Source organism: Phaethon lepturus, unplaced genomic scaffold (genome assembly GCF_000687285.1).
Source record: "Phaethon lepturus isolate BGI_N335 unplaced genomic scaffold, ASM68728v1 scaffold48560, whole genome shotgun sequence".
Taxonomy (NCBI): Eukaryota; Metazoa; Chordata; class Aves; order Phaethontiformes; family Phaethontidae; genus Phaethon; species Phaethon lepturus.
Window position 1 is genome coordinate 1 of NW_010513510.1, and position 18,109 is coordinate 18,109.

An 18,109-nucleotide genomic window follows, 5' to 3' on the forward strand; every position below is an offset into this window, starting at 1 on the left:
GGCAGTGAACACAGGCGTCAGGCCCCCGAAAGCGCCAGGGGTCCGTCAGCCAGGCTGGAGGTCAAGGTTATGGCTCTGTTCGTCGGCGCTGAAGTGAAAGAGGGGTGGTCGTTGATGGAGTCCTCTAGCGTAGTGCTCTACCTCATTAGGCAGTAACAACAGGAAGTAAAATTGCTTGGAAAGCAGTGGCTTAACCTATGGACTGAAACGACCCGTTCTAAAAATGAGAATTTTGTTTAATGAAGAGGTCAGGAAACTTGAAGATACACGTAATTATAAAAATACAGGCGCTTTTTTTTTTTTTTTTTGCCTTTTGTCAGCGAATGCAAGCACATTTTTCCTACTTCAACATAAAACTTGGATTTTCCTTCTGTCACACAGCTCCATAATTTGAAAATCCAGTAAATTAATCGTCATGGGATCAGTCATGGGATCCTCCTTTTTAACATTTTTTAAAACTTCTTCAAAAATCTTCCACTGCTTCTTCAACGTGGTCCCAATACTGGGAGCCGACGGACAAGACATGAAAACACTTGGTACAGTGCAAAGGGTTCAAAGTGCTCTATAAAATTAGGTTATTTTCTTGCCTAAATCCTTCAGTTTTGTAATAGTTTCAGTGTGTCCATTTTCAAAGTTTTTCCTGAAAATTACTTTCAAGTACAAGTGTAATATACAGTGCTAAAAGGTTTCTTCGTAGTAGAATTAAAGACCTGTTTGCCAGTTGTCAGTTCCAGAAATAACATTAGTAAACCTCACAGCTTTTTTAGGAGTTTAAAATTTGTATTTTAAAATCTGTATCTCTTCTGTAGCTCTAGAATAAATAAATCTTATTGCAAAATATCCTTTTTCAATCAAAGGCCTCAGAAATAACTACTGCATCTAGTTTCTCTTGAGGTAGAATAGGTTTAGTTGGAAGGGAAGTACAATGATCATCTGTTCAGCAGTATGTTTTTATGGCATAAAAGAAAAAAAGCTATGCCTACTGTATGACTTCACCCAAATGTAATTCAGACACCACATTACAAATTGTGGTTGAATACATATGCCACAATGGCCAGTTAAGTTACATATGTAAAATACAATTACAGGAAGTGGGATCCTAAAAATTGACTCCCAAAACCAACTTGATTCGAGGAGAACCTCTACTAGTTTTCTGTAAGAGGTGGTTGGATCTTTAGCATCAAGCAAGAAGTGAGGGAGAACAGGATTTTCTGGTTCTGAGGTTTGAGTCAATCCCACTTTTTACAGATCATGCTATGCAATCATCAAGAGATAGCCCATTTCCTGAGGTCAATGGGCGTGAGCTATCTGGCATACATATCCACGTGGATCTTCTCTAATATTCATTGGAACGTAGGGAAAAATATTTTGGGCTTACAGTTAACCTCAAAAATGAGGTCAGAATCAGTCAGGGAACCATATTAAATCAGTCAGGACGCAAAGATGACAAACTTTAGAGCTGTCAGTAAAAGGAACTTACTTCCTACTCCAAGGTAACAACTATTTAATCTAGATTTTCTTTTCTAAAATAAAAGGAACTATGTACAGCTAATGAAATGCTATTGTTCAGACGTAAAAGTTGTAATCTAGTAAAAAAAGCTCCTGTAAATTATTTCACTCCTTGATGTACTTCAGGTTGATTTGAGCAGTTTGGTCCAATAATGAGCGAAAGCAAACTGTAATAACAAAAGAAATACCCAGGAGGATGAGGAAAAGATATGGATAGGAAATACAATGCAATAGTTTTAAAATTAAAATCAAATGGATAATTCATCCTTGAATGAAGGAGAATTTAAGTCTACTCTGTTAGAAGTGCTGGTCACAGCCATATTCTTGACAGGTGGCATATCTGAACCCAAGTTAGCCTCACAAGAAGTCTCAGCAGAGAGATCAATGGCATAAAGTTAGAAAAATGTTCCTTTTCAAATCGGAGAAATGTCTCTGTAAGGTATCACAGAAGAAAGGGAGGAGTTGGCCATTCGTTTTAAAAGAAAAAGCATTCAATTTTTTTTAAACTGCAAAGATTATCCATTGACTCTCAAAGCTGATAAAAGAGATTAAAAACCTCAAAAGCATCAATGTCTATATTTGTCTGAAATTTCAAGTCTCTTCAGGAATGCTACATTTAAGATTATGTTTATTTTAGAAAATGAGGGGTTGTTTGATTCATTTTATCAGTCAATTAGTATACGAGCTGTAATTTCCTTCAACTGGTTTTCATCCCTGCATCTTGAATACCCAGAGGAAACTTCTTTTCTTCTGGAAGTAAGTCTTGAAGTAAATTGTCCTCATTTTCCACTGAGATCTGAATTTCAGTTTCTTTTTTCAAGGGGTTTTCTTCTTTTGAAAGGCGAATTTCTTCCCCTGTTGGGGAATAATAGGGAGCGTTTCCGTAATCCATGTTAGTTGAACTAGTCTGTTCTGGGAACTGGGAACTGCAGTCTGGACTACATACTTTAACAATACAAGTCACGTTCACCTGTGTTCCTCCATTACCACAATGTTCTGTCAAATAAACAGAAAACACATTAAACATGGAAGAATGAAACGCAGAAGAGGACGGCTGGATTCTTTATCCAGTTCTTTGACTTAAAGTTAAAATAAACACTAAATATCTTCTTGCTTCACTTAATTTAGCCAAGCTAGTGGAGTTGGTTCTGTAATGTTTTAGGTTGATTTTTTTTGGTACCATAAAATCCACATGTCATCCCGGAAATAAAACGCCATAAAAATTAACACAGAGCCCTGGATCACAGCCAACTCCCTACCCATCTGTTGCCATTTTCAGATGCTTTTGACAGTGTTCTTTTCTTACTGCTCCCTTTGGCTCTTACGCCCACTCACACTGTCTTACTCCCATCACACTGAGCCTCTCGTCTGCAAATAACTTTTTCCCCATTGAGCACACTCTCTTTACTGTCTCAGGCTGACGACTTAAACCAATCATTTTTCTTTTCAAAAGTTACAAAATACTTTCTCTGCTGAACATGGGTCTGATGTTTTATCCTGCCATTTAAACTTCTGCTAAAAAGACTTATAATTGATAATCAATTTTCAAGAGGTTCTGCATCATTCTGATACGTTCCTACCTGAACTTGCAGAGTTGTGCCTGTCTTCACTGTGAAGCTTACAGCCTTCTGCTGCTGAATGTTGCTGCTGAAATCCTTCTGTTTCTTTCTTTTCATTGTTCTTGTTACTTATTACACTGACTCTTGCAAACCCCGTTGGATTATTCAGGGAGCTACTGCTGGACCCAGAAGTTTCCAAGAGATGCTGTTCCTCCTGTTCAGAACTGGCGGAATCCTGTGAGCCTGTATTTCTTACTTTTTTGTCACACTGCTTTTCTGTAGAGGAAAAAGGCTGGAACATTTGCAGAGAAACACAAAACATTAATCTTTTTTAAAAAACACTAACAAAGAACTGGTCAGTACTTAGGCAGCTAAAGAAACCACTGATAACTGCCATTTGCACAGTGATGACTGTGAGTAAAATTCATACCAGCTCATTAGGTGTTCAACAGAATGAACCTGTCTCCTGAAGCCACCTACAGTACTTCACCGATTACCCAGGGAATCAAAGGCTCTAAGATGTGGTCTTCTGAACCACACCTGTGTTTTATTGCTAATATAGCCCAGCATAAAGCAAGGATGACACATTATGTAAGGTGGATCATGCACCCTAGCTTGGGAACCAAACCATCCCATTCTCACTCCAGTTGTCTTTCTGCTGTGCAGTTTTCTTCTACTTGCAATTAGATAAGACTGCATGATTTCTAGATAACTTTTAAAGAAATATAAAAGGTGGAAAGGAAGGAGTGACACTCACCGAATCTGCTTCTGTAGTTGGTAGAGAATATACAGGGGCTGCAAGTGAGGAAAGACAGTTCATTAGCACCTAAATTTGTTTCAGTTGCAAAAGCAACTTAACTCTTAACTAGCCTGAGTGATAGCCTCTGCTCCTGGAATAAGCTCCAAATGTACATTTATTACACACTATTTGAAAATATTGAAAGCTATATTGTAGTAATCTTGTAAGGTGACTTAAAGTCAGCCAGCAAGCAAAGAGGACATGAATTAATGATTTTTCATTAATTAATAATTTTTCTAGTATAGTGTCAGTGAGGAAACGTATTAATGACAATAAACTATGGTCATGACTGTTTAATGATAACATCTGATAATGTCTAATATTTAAATGATGAAGTACAAGATATTTAACAAGCTCCAGTGGGAGCACAACTGTTGTACAGTTTTCCGACTCCACTGGAATGTGGTATGTTTAGACAATTGTCTAAAATCTGAGGAATAAGAGATATTTGAATGGAACATTTGCACTGTATCGCTGTACTGAGATTAATTGCACCCCATGTGATTTAATAAAGATACTTTTACACTAAATACATATGGAATTCCTGGAGTATTCTTTTAAATTCTGTTTTTCTGTAGCTGCAAAGCTTATGTGATCAAGCTGATTTGCATTAATTTTCTCTTAGTCTCTCTTCTATTGACTTTTGAACCCTTTGGCCAATTTCACCCAATGTAACAGAGGAACGGTGTCAAAAGCTCCTCAGCTCCTCAGGGTTTCATGAAGCTATAGGTTGCTAGCTAGTGAGGCAGAAACCTGTAAATCATCACCTTGTCCCCTTGAAAAAAAACACCTCATACATTATTGGACACCAAAGAATCTATATGTTAGTGATACTTCATCCATATCCAGCCATGAGAAAAGTCAACAACTAAGCTCAAATTAGCAGGAAATAAGGTGACATTCCTTCCAATATTTACAGATCTGCTTGTTTTCACTTCATGAATCTTACCTTTTTTTTTGGAGACTAAGCAATATGCCAAAATAGTGATTATCAGGACCAATAACAATGGCCCTGCTACTGATCCTGAAAATAAATTAAGATAAATTATTTAAGCAGGTTGATCTGACAAAGGACCTAATTAGAAAGAGGTAGTTTTATAGTTTCTGTCCATGGCTACAAAAGCTAAATTTACAAGTATCAGGTGTGCCTGACATTCACATTTGATGCCTCTATTGTCAGATGCCAAGGTCTCATTTCAGCCTCTACTGCTTCATAAAGATTAATTTCCCTGTCATGAAAAGTGAGGACAGACTTTTGGCCTCAGTCACAAAATTTCTCTCTCTAGGCTAGCAACAGTTTGTTAAATACAAGGATGGGCAATCCAGAATGCACCTAAACATATACGCCTTCTGGGTAGATTGTGAACGGGAGAGAATACATCCACACTTGTGAATGCTGTAACAATCTCCTGTCTTGGGAAAGGCTGCCAGAAGTCTTCCAGGAGGTTTATGAAGTCAGGCTTTCCTCAGTCCAAATCCTAAGATACAACCTTTTTCTACCAGCCCCTTCATAGTAGCAATTCTCAGGAAATGCCTTGTATAATTTAGTTCTGGGATTTTTAGAAATATTGCCAGAATTACAGGGACCATAGAACTAGAGTAGCACAGATACATAGGTAAATATTATGCAACTAACTGCAAGCAGGGTCATATTTTATTAATTCAGCTGTTCTGAGATTCTGTTTGGGTACAGGTAATTGATCTTGGACAGAAACTGAGAACTAAATATAAACTTGCTTCCTAGCCAGACAAAAGTGATCTTAAATGAGTTAATAGCTCACCGACGATGTGAGACATGTCAGGTACAGAGTTTAAAATGACAGGTCGAGTTATTATTTTAGGTTTGTTGGAAGCCGAGCTTTGGGTCAGGAGCAGGTTCAAAATAGTGTGAGGTACAACAGTGGCAACTGCCATTTCTGAGTCACTGCAGACAGTGTCATTCATGCTGTTTCCAGGAACAGCCACCGATTTACAACTGCAAGAAACAAAAAGAGAAGTTAGGAAAGAAAGCAACCCTGTGCAGAGTTAAGGTTGCTATTAGACAGAAACACTGGCTTACACTGTATGTGGTATACAGCTGGTATCGTAAGATTCCTCACGTGAAAAAGTGCCAGGAGGACAAGGTTTACATTCTGTATCTGTGCTATCTGTCCCTTTAAACAAATAGAAAAACTCCAGTTAGTCATCTAGGGAGAAACAAGAATGAATAATCAAGGTCTGTGGTACAGATCCTGGAAGTGATACAGAGGCAGTACACAAAATACACTCTTTAGCTGTCACTGAGGAGATTAATTTGAAACACCCAACCCAAACACAATCAAAAGATTAATCGGCTGTTAGTTTGGTGCCCTTGATAGTCAGCCTTTTCCAAATACTGTGAAAACCCACCAAAAGGTTAAAATGCGGTACTGCAGATAGAGCTGAGCTTTTTCACTCGTCCCTGACAGGCTGACTACCTGTTCCATTCTGCTGGAGTTCTGTATCTTTTGAAATGATCCTTAATTTCTTAAAAATATTCAGTGTTCCACCTCTTTGAATGTTACTTATATCTTGAGACAGCTACATTATAAGAGTGGTGAATTTCATTATCTAATACACAGATTAATTCTGCAGGACTGCATAGAGTCATCACTATTTACCATAACCAAAATTCAACCTGAAGCTCTGTTTCACCGATTTAAGCAGGAATTAAGTGGTCTTGAATCTGAGTCACTTCTATGGAAGAAATCACACGGTAGAGCAAAACAAAGATTAAGCTGGATTGGGGAACTTTATGATACACGGTAGTAACAGACTGCAACATGTTGTTCCTTTGGATATGCCTTTCGAGAATACTGTTGCTCTAGTTCCTGCCTACTTGCTAAGATAATGTTTGCACAAAAGAATGCATAACTGTAGGGAATTAAAAGACAATATTCCTGTAATGTGCTGAATTGGAGGCAGATTCAGAAATATTTATGGACTGCTAATACAAAAAATAACCCTCTTCATATAGTAAAACAATTTTGTGTGTAGAGTGTTCAGAATTAAATTACCTCTTCTGGAAACTCGGTAGCCTTTTCCACATTTTTTATGCACTTTACATATTTTGCAGTACTCGTATATTTTCGAAATGCAGTACTCATTGGGTGGGCAACTACAGATTCTGTCCTGTGACGTAGTGCATGTTTGATTCTGCACAAAACCTGTTTTTAAAACAAGAATAAAGCAAGGTGTTATTAGCAACATTTAAAATCACAGCCTGCAATGTTTCAAGTGCATATGAGGTGATGTTCACATACCACACACTGAAGACAATTTTGCAGTTCTGGCTAGTGTACCATCATAAAGCAAATGTTATATGCCCCAACATCTAAATTTTCAGAAGAGTTTCCCCTCTCTCTCTCTCTCTCTGGGAAAGGAGAAATTTGCATCTGTAGACTGCACACTTGAAAGTCCATACCTGCAGTTGCATTACATTGTGTCATAACCATAAATACGCACATTTGTGTTACCTGTGTTCATCTGGGGGCCATACAGGCCATTTGTAGTCTATGCAGATCATGCAACTGTATTTAAAGTGATTGGAGACCTTAGTACAGACATTTTCATACAGTAATTAACCAGCTTTGTAGGATTATCTATTTAGATGAGATCAAAGGTCCTTTGAACAACTTAGTATCCTTAGAACTTACTTGACAGTGAGTCAAGTAGATAATTTTCTATACTGGTTTTCATTGGAAATGATGGGCAACAGTGTGACTGAATTGTTAATGCGTGTGATCTATGAGAGATCACAGATGTACAGATGTTGGTACAATGTACTACTTTACATACTGTTAAGCTGCTTTAACAAGCCGAACCAGCATGTCCTCCCTGACTATCCTGCTTTGCAAAAGAAATACAAATAACATAGGAATATCACAACTGGTGTTTGCTGTTGTCAGTTCAGCAGACAAACTGAGTAATGACTGGATGCTGGAAATGTAATTATCCATTTATCCCTGTGCAAGTCAGGTCTTAAGCTCCCTTGGCTGGAGAGTATAAGCAGGAAGTTATTCTGCTGATGACATTTGTATCTATTTTAGTGATGCAGTGCCTTAGTTTCCAAGAATATAAGACTGTTGTCACATTTTTGGGACTTAGAAAGAAAAAGGGGCAGGGCCCCCTGAATCTTTTCTCCAACTTATGAGTACCAAAAGCATGAGAACGGGACTATACAAGTGATAGACAAAAACTCCTAGTTTACTTAGGAGAAAAGACTAGGTTAAACCAAGCCCACTCTTTGAGCAGGCTCTTAAAGTCACAAATGCCTCTTTAATAATTCAGGCCTACCTTTCCTGCAGGGTGGTGAGCAGGCAAAGCACTGAGGAGAGTGATTCCAGATTGCTGTATATGTGTTAGGTCTACAGGGACTGCACTTTGTGTCCACAGTGTGACGGCAGCTCTCTGCCTTATATTGACCTATTAAAAAAAGCCAAACAACACAAAACAGAGAAAGCATCTCACTGGAAAAGATCACTAGGAATTGTTTAAGGTAAGTTTCATTCTCACCTGTAGAAACCCCTTCTCTTCACTGCCACTATCAAATCGGTAATATATACCAAGCAAATACTGATTTATAGGAGGACTGCATGTATATACAGGGCAACTCTGACTTCTTTTACGTTATTCACGTTTGACCCCTTTTCCTACATTCAGTTCAGTGAATTCCAGCCATGTTCAAAACAAGGCGGCCTCAATCCAGAACAAAAGCCCTTAGCACATACTTAGATGCAGCTACCACTGTACATAAAACAAACTTTTTACCCTCATAGAAGCTGTGTTTTGTGGTAAAACACAGGATGGTGTTTCATGCTGAAAGTCAGGCATGTGCTACAATGATGTGTCTGGGTCAGGCCCTTAATACCTTTATAGGCAGCAAGTGAAGAAGGAGTATTATCACAAACAGATCAGAATTAGAACTCCACCACCTGTCACTACTGAAGGGACATGAGCTCCCTCTTCTTCCTTCACCTCTTCAGCCAGCTCTAACATCATCAGCCAGCTCCAACAGATCAAAGCAATCAGTGTCTGAAGCTACTGGCATTCCAGACAAAATCAAAAGTTATCAAAGGTAGTTTCTCCAATGCTGCTCACCAACAACAGAGTTCAGTGCAGTGGTGGGAATAAGTAAATATGAGCTCAAACATATCCATTTTGGAGAAAGGAAAACACCTCAGTTGCCATTTCCCCCTTGCTTAAAAGGAGGAAGAAGATAAATGTTAGTGTCTCGTATCCTGCACAGAAATGTCCTGGAAAATGTACTCAGAAAGCAGAAGTAACACTGCCTTTGGAGCTGCTGGGAGAATCCCTGTTCTCCAAAAGAGGAGGCCCTGGAGGTGAGCCATGGAAATGATTTCCCAAGACTGTTTTTGCATGTACTTACTTGAAGCTTCAAATTCTGCCTCCCACATCCTGCAAATGATTTAGGCTTCGATTTTTGATAAATTATGGTAAAAAATTCAAATTCATAATAATAAAAATAAAGATTTTAGACTTCCTACAACTTGTTGTCCAGAGTTTGTTATTCTGAAAAATAAAAATTAAGAAGCACTAGACATACTGCTATAGATATGTCAATATGTACAATACATACCACAACAGAAAAAGGTTTTACCTATAAATTACCATCTTTCATCCGTTGTGTTTTTAACAAAGGAAGCCTCACAGATCTATCTAGACATTTTCGGTTAATTCAAGCAACTGTGGCTGCTTCAGCATATGCTGATTTCCTGCTTCAACTTCCGGTTCTCTCTGACAGGAACTCGGCATTTATGGAGACAAATTCTGTTTGCTCAGCATGTAATGAGACAAATAGGCAGGTTTTTTGCTGTGTCTAATGTAATAATATAATGACAACTTACTGCAAAAATTCCATTATTAAAATATCCAAACAGCATTACTACCTTCTGAAAAAAGCAAACCCACACACCCACCTTTCTGCAATCAACAACTTTTGCTAACAAAAGATCACTAATAACTATCCCTGGAGTGTAAGACATGACACCTCAAAGCAGACAGTTTCTGTAGTCTTGCACCCAGCCTCTGATAGTGGTCTGCAGTGTCTGGCTTACAGTAAAAGACAACAAAACTCCCTTAATGAGCAATTATAGATTAACCTGTCCAGTGGAAAGCCCCTTATATAAGTGATATTATCAAAGTACAGAAACTAAGCTCTACCTCATGCCCTATTTTACAATGTATTTGTTATTAGTGGGCTTGGGTCTCACATGTGTTGTCTAACTTTTGTAATTCCATTAGTGAGCTGTTGCTCCCCTGCAAATATTGACTTAAAAATACTTTAATCAAAACAACATGCAAAGTTGTGCTTACAAGAGCTCAGCAGCCTACCACCTGATAATCCCCAGCCAGGTTAACCTTGTAACAGAATTCCAATTCTGATGAACAGTGTGTCTCTCTTGCAGATATTTTACAGTCACAGCATTTTATTGTCTTCCAGCTAGGAGTGCATTACAACAGCAAAAATCCAATGCTCCTCAGATGTATAAATAATCAAAACGTACTATGCTCATCTGAAAATTGACTGTATTGGGCTGTGTAAAGTGATAGTTTGAATTATAGCCTACCTGGAGGGCACTGGCTGCAACATTTATTAAGTCCTTCTTCATAGAATTCAGTGCTGGGATCTTTGCATTGTGCAAACTGTGGTGTATAAGGCAATGAATATTCCTAGGAGAAATTAAAGGAAAATCATGAGTCACAAGTTCATTCTGACCCTAGAGTAGAGATTCAAAAGAGGCAAACACTTAAAGATCAGTGCAATTATAACCACCTTCCTTTCCAGGACACTGATGTAGGCCTGATGAAGCAGAAAGCAGCAGATGCCAAAAAGCTGAAGGACAACGCACAGCTTATAAGTTACTTGAGACCATTTAGAGGTTTCTGTTTTTCAAAGATCTGTCACAATGAACAAAGCGATTTCTCCAGGTTTCATGTTCAAAAGAATGCAATGGAACTATGGGACTAGCATCACACCCGGTCACTACAACACCCCCTAAACCGAAGGGCTAAGTACCTATTCTCAGTTGCCATGATTCAAACAACCTTTGACAAAACTACAGTGAAACCTAAATTCTTACCTGTGGGTTTGTGGGGAGAAGCATTTTCTGCAAAGTGGCTATGTTAAAAATGATACCTTCTTACCCAGCAGGTCTACTCCCTACACACATTTAGAGCCCTATCTGGAAACTGGAAGATTGACTTTGCTACTCATTAATTCCCTCAGGCCTCCTGAGCCGGTGGAAGAGGGAGCTGTGGGTCTAGCACTACTGCAATGCTTGAAGGAATCCTTCTGTTTTCATCCGCGGGTGCAAAGGACCCAGGACACTAAGTTCAGTTACGTTCATTATGTCCTCACTTACACCCATGCAATAACCAGGCAAGGTGAACCGTCCCTTCAGTCAAAGAATCTGTACTATTAGAACTGTTTCACCAAAGGAGAGGAACAAAAGCTTTTATCATTCCAGATATTTTGTGATTTCTTTCTGAATGAGAAAGGCCTTGATGTTTCGAAAACCATGTCTCTAAAAACTGCACTGCTGCTTCTGAAAAGGAGCAACAGGCTACAAGACTTAAATAAAATAAAAAACCTACCTCATATGGCAGGTCAAATGTATAAGGAACAGTCATGTCATACAGTGTACCTAATTTTCAGCTCATACCAATCAACACAGCTCAGTGACTTCAATGAACAAAGGTCAAAATATTTGAGGACCTGCCATCTGTTTTCAAAGGGAAAAATATACTCACTCAAAAGAAAAAGGCTGTTAGATAGTACAAGCGTAGGAGTTTCCTGCTAGATCAGAAAGATGCTGTTCAAAAAGTATGTGAGACTGCTCTAATTTTCTACAGTCTGAAGAGATTGCTCCATGTATATCTACACACATTTAGAGAAGTACTTTAAAAGTATTATTAAAAAGAGAAATTAAAACAGGAACAAGTTCTTTGGAGGCCGGTAATGAAAATATCCTTCCTCCTTCCTGAAAAAAACATGTTGATTATCTATTGTGTCTTCACATTACTGACAAAGTAGACCAACACTTCCCACTCTCAACAATTACTTAAAGGGAACACAGCATTTTATTATGCAGCTTGTTGAAATATTTTACCCCTTACCTAGCTGTATATCAGAAACAGGATTTCACCCATCTACTCAATGGTCAATGTCAAAAAGAACCCTTCCGAGAACATGAAGGCAGAGAAAGGCCTTCTTGAGTTTCAGTATTCATTCCAGAAAAAAAAAAAAAAGCAAACTATTTAAGTAGAAGTTTCACGGCTCCTATTTAAAACACTGTGAAAGCTGGTAACGCTGCCCAGGCATCAGGACAACTGTGATCTCTTCTGATCTGTCAGCTGAGTTAAAGACTCAAAAGCAGGGAAACTGGGCATGGGTTTCACCAATGCTAGCTCCAGCCTCTCACAGCCAGATCAACAAGAAACAGCCACGTTGCAAACCAAAGAACAAACTTGTAAAGATGCATTTAACAGGCTGGAAACTGTGATGAGGTGGGGAAGGATGACCAAGAAAAAAAACAGAAATCATAACAGCTGTTAAGCACAATCTGCATTTTTCAGATTCTGCTCTTTGTCTTTTGATGAGAAGAAAGCCAGCTTTGCAGGAACCATGCTGCAGCCTCAAATATCTCCAACATCTACCTTGGTCTCCATTTTTGCTTTCCTGTTAAGGCAGCCTATTTGAAGGGGGCTTGCACAAGGATTCAAGACTGAAGCAGAACCAGGAGGCTGGCTTCAGCATTATCAGTTTCATCATTATTTATGAGAATAATAACCATAATAATTCAAAAAGAAAAACAAGGCTTTTCAATACGTACCAGGTTCAGTAATAACTTTAGTTCTGGACTTGGTATTATACCCTTATAGGATGGGCAACAATAAACCATACCATTTGCAAATGTGAGCTGACACTAAAATCTGATGAAGGAGAAGGAAAGGGCTCTGCTCTCAAAAGTATTTTTTGTTTAAGTTACTTTCCTGTTTATTAAAAGAAGAAAGATCAAGTGTTGTCATCACATTTTTGCAATCACTATGATCAACGTCATTAAAAAAGTGCTTCAGAGTCTTTTTAGAATGTAAAATTTCACTGCAAGAGCAGACACATTAAAAAAAAAAAAAAAAAAAAAGGAGAAACACAATAAACTGCATCACAAATTACCCTGCTGGTGAGGCTTCCCGGTAAAAAATGTTCTTATCTCATCCTCTGCATCGTCTGTTGTAAATACTGCCCTGCGAGTTAAAGACACAGGAAAACCTGTTGGTTGATGGGTTCACAGTTATTTCTCTTAAGTTGTGCTTGAAAGGATATGTCTACTGTCTGATAAAATCTCCCTGAAATTTTATCTGATGAGCTGTGGCTCTCAATGAAATACAATTGAGAATTTCTTGCCAACTGTCCTCAAAGAACACTATGGGAAACTAAAAGGGACTTGTAACTCAGATACAATTTATATACACACATGAGCTCAGCTTCGTTTGCACTGGAACGATGCCATTAATTTTAGTAGTTACTTCCAATGTCAACTAGTTTAATCAAAGGTGTCAAGGCCAGCAGTCAAATCTCCTACTATGTCAGAGGAGGCGTACACCTCTTACTAGGTATAAAATCCTCCTGGATTTCTTGGCTACAAGATGACCCTACTTTTTCTAGCTGTCTCCCCAATTTTAAGGTCTGAGTTGGCCAGTACAATACTTGTGGCCCAAAACACAACCCTCTGGCATCCAGATCCCTTGGCTACTTTGGGCTGAACAACTGATGAGTAGGAGCCAGATTCTATTCCACAATCATTAAATTTTGTTACTGTTTGTATATCTCGTAAGTCTTTATTTTGCCTTCTGCTTTTACTGCAATTCAATATTCTCCAAGCAGATCTCGTGAAAGAAAACTAACATGATGCTGCATTTTTTGCATTATAACCTTAGAATTTCTCCCATTAGGTAGTAGTATCTAATGGCAGCAGACTTTTAAGATATTTATACGGACAAAATTAAGACTTTGGAAGACTTCATTTAATTTGACAGGTACAAGTAGAAGTAAAATGCCTCATCTATCTAGCAGCAGAGGCACAAACATTATTAAACATGAAATTTAGTCTAGCGCTATGCACATGAATAAAATTAAGCAATATATTTTGGCATAGAAATGGGTAAACTATGCTTGCCTTTGACTATACAACTCACCAGGGAGATTTTTGCAATGCCTTTGTATTAAGCAATAACTAAGAAGTTACATGCAAAAAGTCAATGACTCGGGACTCTCTCTCCGGAGCCTCTGCATTATTTGAATCATTTTCCCATCTGCACCACAGACATCCAGTAGATAGGTGACCTAATTTGTCACTGGAGAGGAGTGGGCTAACAGCAGCCTCCACACCAACTGAGAGGTTAATACAGACTCTTCTAAACACGTATGCACAAGCACAATTGATTCCCAGATTCCCTACATCCCACCCACTGGAAGATAAAACTAGCGGAGAACATGCCTGTATCTCATGATTTGCAGGCAGACAGCTGTACCTGTGCTGTGTGGAGCAGCACTAGTGTAGTAGGGAAGGGGTCTGCAGGCTGTCTCCTCCCACACACTTGTATGGAGGCCAGCAGCAACTGAGACCCTAATGTCTGTACCAGGGCTGAGCCCAAGTCATGAACTACAAACCAAGATCTGGATTCAGACTTCTTCAAAATTAGAAGGGCTTGATCCAATGCACCAGCCTGGTTCTACCTACTGGTGAGGAAGTCCAGGTCTCAACTACTCACAGCACATCACAATGTAATGCATTCCCTGTGTGCTGACTATTAATTGTAATAAACATAGTTTCCTTTAATCCCTGCCTTACAGCTTGCTCCTGTATTCTTGGACCTCACGTGTAATTAAATTTAAGTATCTTCAATAACCAAAATAAGACATGCTAATATAATGGATGAATATATATATATATTAAAAAATCCATTCACATAACATTCATTTTCACTCAAGGAGACCATTTAAACAAAGATATTTAAGCATATATTGTAATCCTAACTCACATGTCTACATTTTTTGGGGTCTCCTTTTCATACAGTTGCCTTCTTCAAACTCAAGCTGTCTGAACAAGGAGTCTCTGTCTGAACAGGAACTACACCTGGCATACAGTGTTCTTTACGCATATGAAACCACAATGAAGTCACCAAGGACTCTGATGTAAAAATCCGTTGCTATGGAAAGGACTTGAGGTAAAGAGATAATGTTCACTGAGCTACCAAACCTGCTGAAGACAGGAAAAAACAGAATTCTGTTTAAAATATTTAACTTGATCATTTACAAAAATAATTCTCTTGAAGATTAGTTACCAGATAACCGCAAGTCTCACCAAAATCAGCTGGAGTTGCATCAGGCTGTACCAACTATACTCAAACCATAAAGTTTCTTTTAAAGCTGTTTTCCTGCAAATATCACCCTAAGATTTTGGGTCCATTATGTGAATTGTTCTTCCATCCTATATTGTACTTTACTGCTGTAAAGCAGGAGTCCTTGCATAGCTACAGACAAACAGATTTACAACTCCACATTCCCCCTCCCTGAGAAGACAGCATCTTTTTGTTTACTGTTAGGGATTCTACTTCATTGCCACTCACTACCATAATATGAAAGCATTTTCCTAGAATGAGATGGCAGGAGGCTGCATAGAATATGGAAGCTATTCACAACATGCAAAAATTACAGAAGCAAGTCAAAGCTTGTAGGAAGACAAAGTATATTTTATTACATATGTATTTGGAAAAACATACACATTTTCAGGAATACCAGCTGTTCTGTTTTAAAACTTCAGGCTTATGTATCTGAAAGTTGGTCTGTTTTCCCAAAGGTTGCCCTAATAAATGTTATTATCCACTAAATCAAGATCTGATGCTTACAGTAACAGGCACTGTCAAAGCTGATGAGCCTCAACATCTATAGTTTCCCTGTAGAAAGCGAAGATACTCAGGCAAACAAGGGGTGAAAGCAAGAGGAGTTACAGATTGCGGTCCTAAAAGGAAGGAAGACAGGTTGTATCCTCATCACTGATCAGAGAAAGGCAGGTAATGAGCAAGTTCCCAAGAAAGGATCACCAAGTCAGGACTGGCCACATTAGGTTTGACCTTACGTGGAGACATCCTTGGAAGATGCACCTAAGAGAGACGGGGTGATACCTAACATTGAGAGCAGAGCAGGAGAGGAGAAGCTATGTGAGCCCTAGGTGTAAAGATGGCAGATGAATAACCTTCCCAAAATGCCCCCCTAGGTGTCCTAGCCAAAATCACTGCCAGGAGAGCCTTCTGTTTAGGCTGAACGCCAGAATTAGCTTTTTTCCTATTGTTTTGAAACAATTTACTTGAGATGGTGTCACTTGTATCACAGATGGCTTTTGCAATGCGTTGTTAAGACTCTCAGTCCTCAATGAGCTTTGATACAACAGCCACAAGTGTGGACATGTACAACAGCAAAGCCTTCCTAGCTGTGACTATAAAAAAGCAGGGACATCTGAGCAGTCTGCTCGATCTCACTTCAGGATTTTTCCACAAGATCTCTTTTATGCTCATCCTTTTGCAGTTCAGAGTATGTGCGTGGTTATCAACACCTCCCATGTACCAGCAGCGTTCCCCTACAACCAGTCAGCAGCATCCAGAGGACGACCTTCTCTGCACACATCAGCAACTACGCTGCAGAGCACGCTGCGCTGCTTTGCAAAGGACAGTTACTCAGGTTGGAGGCTATTGAGAAAGTTTCAATTAAAAATACCTGGTGACTGAGTTGTTCAAAATGGCAAAAATTATGTTCAGTTCCTGTGATGAGCTAAATGAGAAAGAACCAAGAAAAAGTGTCACTCAAGAACTATTGCTTTGCCAGTTTCTCTCCCTCAAAACCAAAATAACTGTTCTTTAACTGATCATTTTTAAAAATTGATATAACAGGCAGGTTTTTTCTAGCTCTGTGGCAGATGTGGTATTTCTGAAACTACTAGTTTTGTTTTCCTAATTTATATATGGACTTTATTTTGGTTTGTTACAATGCAAAAAGTGATGCTGACAATTTCCACTATTATGTTTAGGTCATATTTAGCGTGAGAGAGGAGTTAATTCCTTTTGAATCAAAGCCCTTTGTTCAGCAAGAAGCATGACAAAACTTTAAATTTTGATGATAAGGTCTGCTACAATTCTGAGACTCTCCCTTCTTTACCTGCTCTACCCTATCCACTCCAAAGTATCAAGTGAATCAGGTTCAAAATAGTCACTTTACAAATCAAGGCTGAAGTCAAAATGAGTGAGAAGCAGGTAAAAAAACTAATAAATTATATTATGAACCCACTATAGCATCCAGTACTCCTTAAAAGACCACCGTGTAATTCCAGGTTCAACATACATTCTAACATCCTCACCTAGTTTCACTGAACCTTTCTCCTATCAAGGCTAAATGAATATGATCAAATAAACATGTAAATAGCATACAGGTCCCATGAAAAAGCAACGACCTGGACATCTCAGCAGCATTTCCGTATTTATCTCCACAATCCAGGACACTTTAAAATCAGAAAGAAAAATGCTATCAATATACCAGCACAGCATACACACAATCAAAGTCAAATAGATCCCATCAAGCTCTTTGGTTTAAACAGTTAAAAGCATTCATTACCAAACAGAGGTACAGCCAGATATAAAAGAGAACAGTCACAGCTGCATCACATCAGGTCTTAGATGTAAATTAAAGGGCTTTCCTGTGTAAATAGGGAATAGTTTTAGGGATCCAACAGAGCACAACAACTCTTCCTGTTTAAACCGCGGCGCGAAATACATACAGATTTACACTCTGCCTTTGCCAGGATGCTCACAGTTTTTGCAAATATTCAAACAAGCCTGAAAAATCAAACCATTTCCAATGAAAAATCCAGGAAAAACGATTAGTCATTACTTTGGCAAGCCAGGAAATAACAAGGACAGAGCCAAAGGGAGTAGGATGAGCTTTAGAAAAGTCCAAGAGTGGGATGTGAGGCTCGTGTAGAGATCACACTGAGCTCAGTGCAAGCAGGAGGAGACAAGACAGAGAACTTGCAAGCGTAACACGATGCGCACTCGCGTTATCCCTCGCAAGCGTGACGGCAGAACGATGCCCACTTGCGTTACACCTTGCAGGACACCAGGTGCGCTCCCGCTCCGCAACCGTTACAAACCA

At 38.9% G+C, this 18,109-nt stretch overlaps 1 protein-coding gene across 1 annotated transcript; it reads right to left on the reverse strand.

Moving 5' to 3' along the window:
* Window positions 1–2,206: 2,206 nt before the first annotated feature.
* On the reverse strand, window positions 2,207–11,538 carry TNFRSF1B (tumor necrosis factor receptor superfamily, member 1B). The gene is made up of 10 exons (XM_010290223.1): window positions 11,503–11,538; window positions 10,476–10,578; window positions 8,182–8,310; window positions 6,903–7,052; window positions 5,927–6,020; window positions 5,649–5,842; window positions 4,817–4,891; window positions 3,826–3,863; window positions 3,090–3,360; window positions 2,207–2,505 (listed from the first exon to the last, which is right to left on the reverse strand). The coding sequence occupies exons 1-10, from the start codon at window positions 11,536–11,538 to the stop codon at window positions 2,207–2,209; spliced, it is 1,389 nt and encodes a 462-aa protein (XP_010288525.1).
* Between the last annotated feature and the right edge of the window lie 6,571 nt (window positions 11,539–18,109).

Bases quoted from the DNA above. Each gene is read 5' to 3' on its own strand.
- TNFRSF1B (XM_010290223.1), bottom strand. From the start codon at position 11,538: ATGACTGTTCCTTATACATTTGACCTGCCATATGAG. The intron at 4,892-5,648 runs GTGAGCTATTAA...ATTTATTTTCAG, and splicing joins TGACATGTCTCACATCGTCG to GATCAGTAGCAGGGCCATTG. The intron at 3,864-4,816 runs GTAAGATTCATG...CCTCACTTGCAG, and splicing joins CTTAGTCTCCAAAAAAAAAG to CCCCTGTATATTCTCTACCA.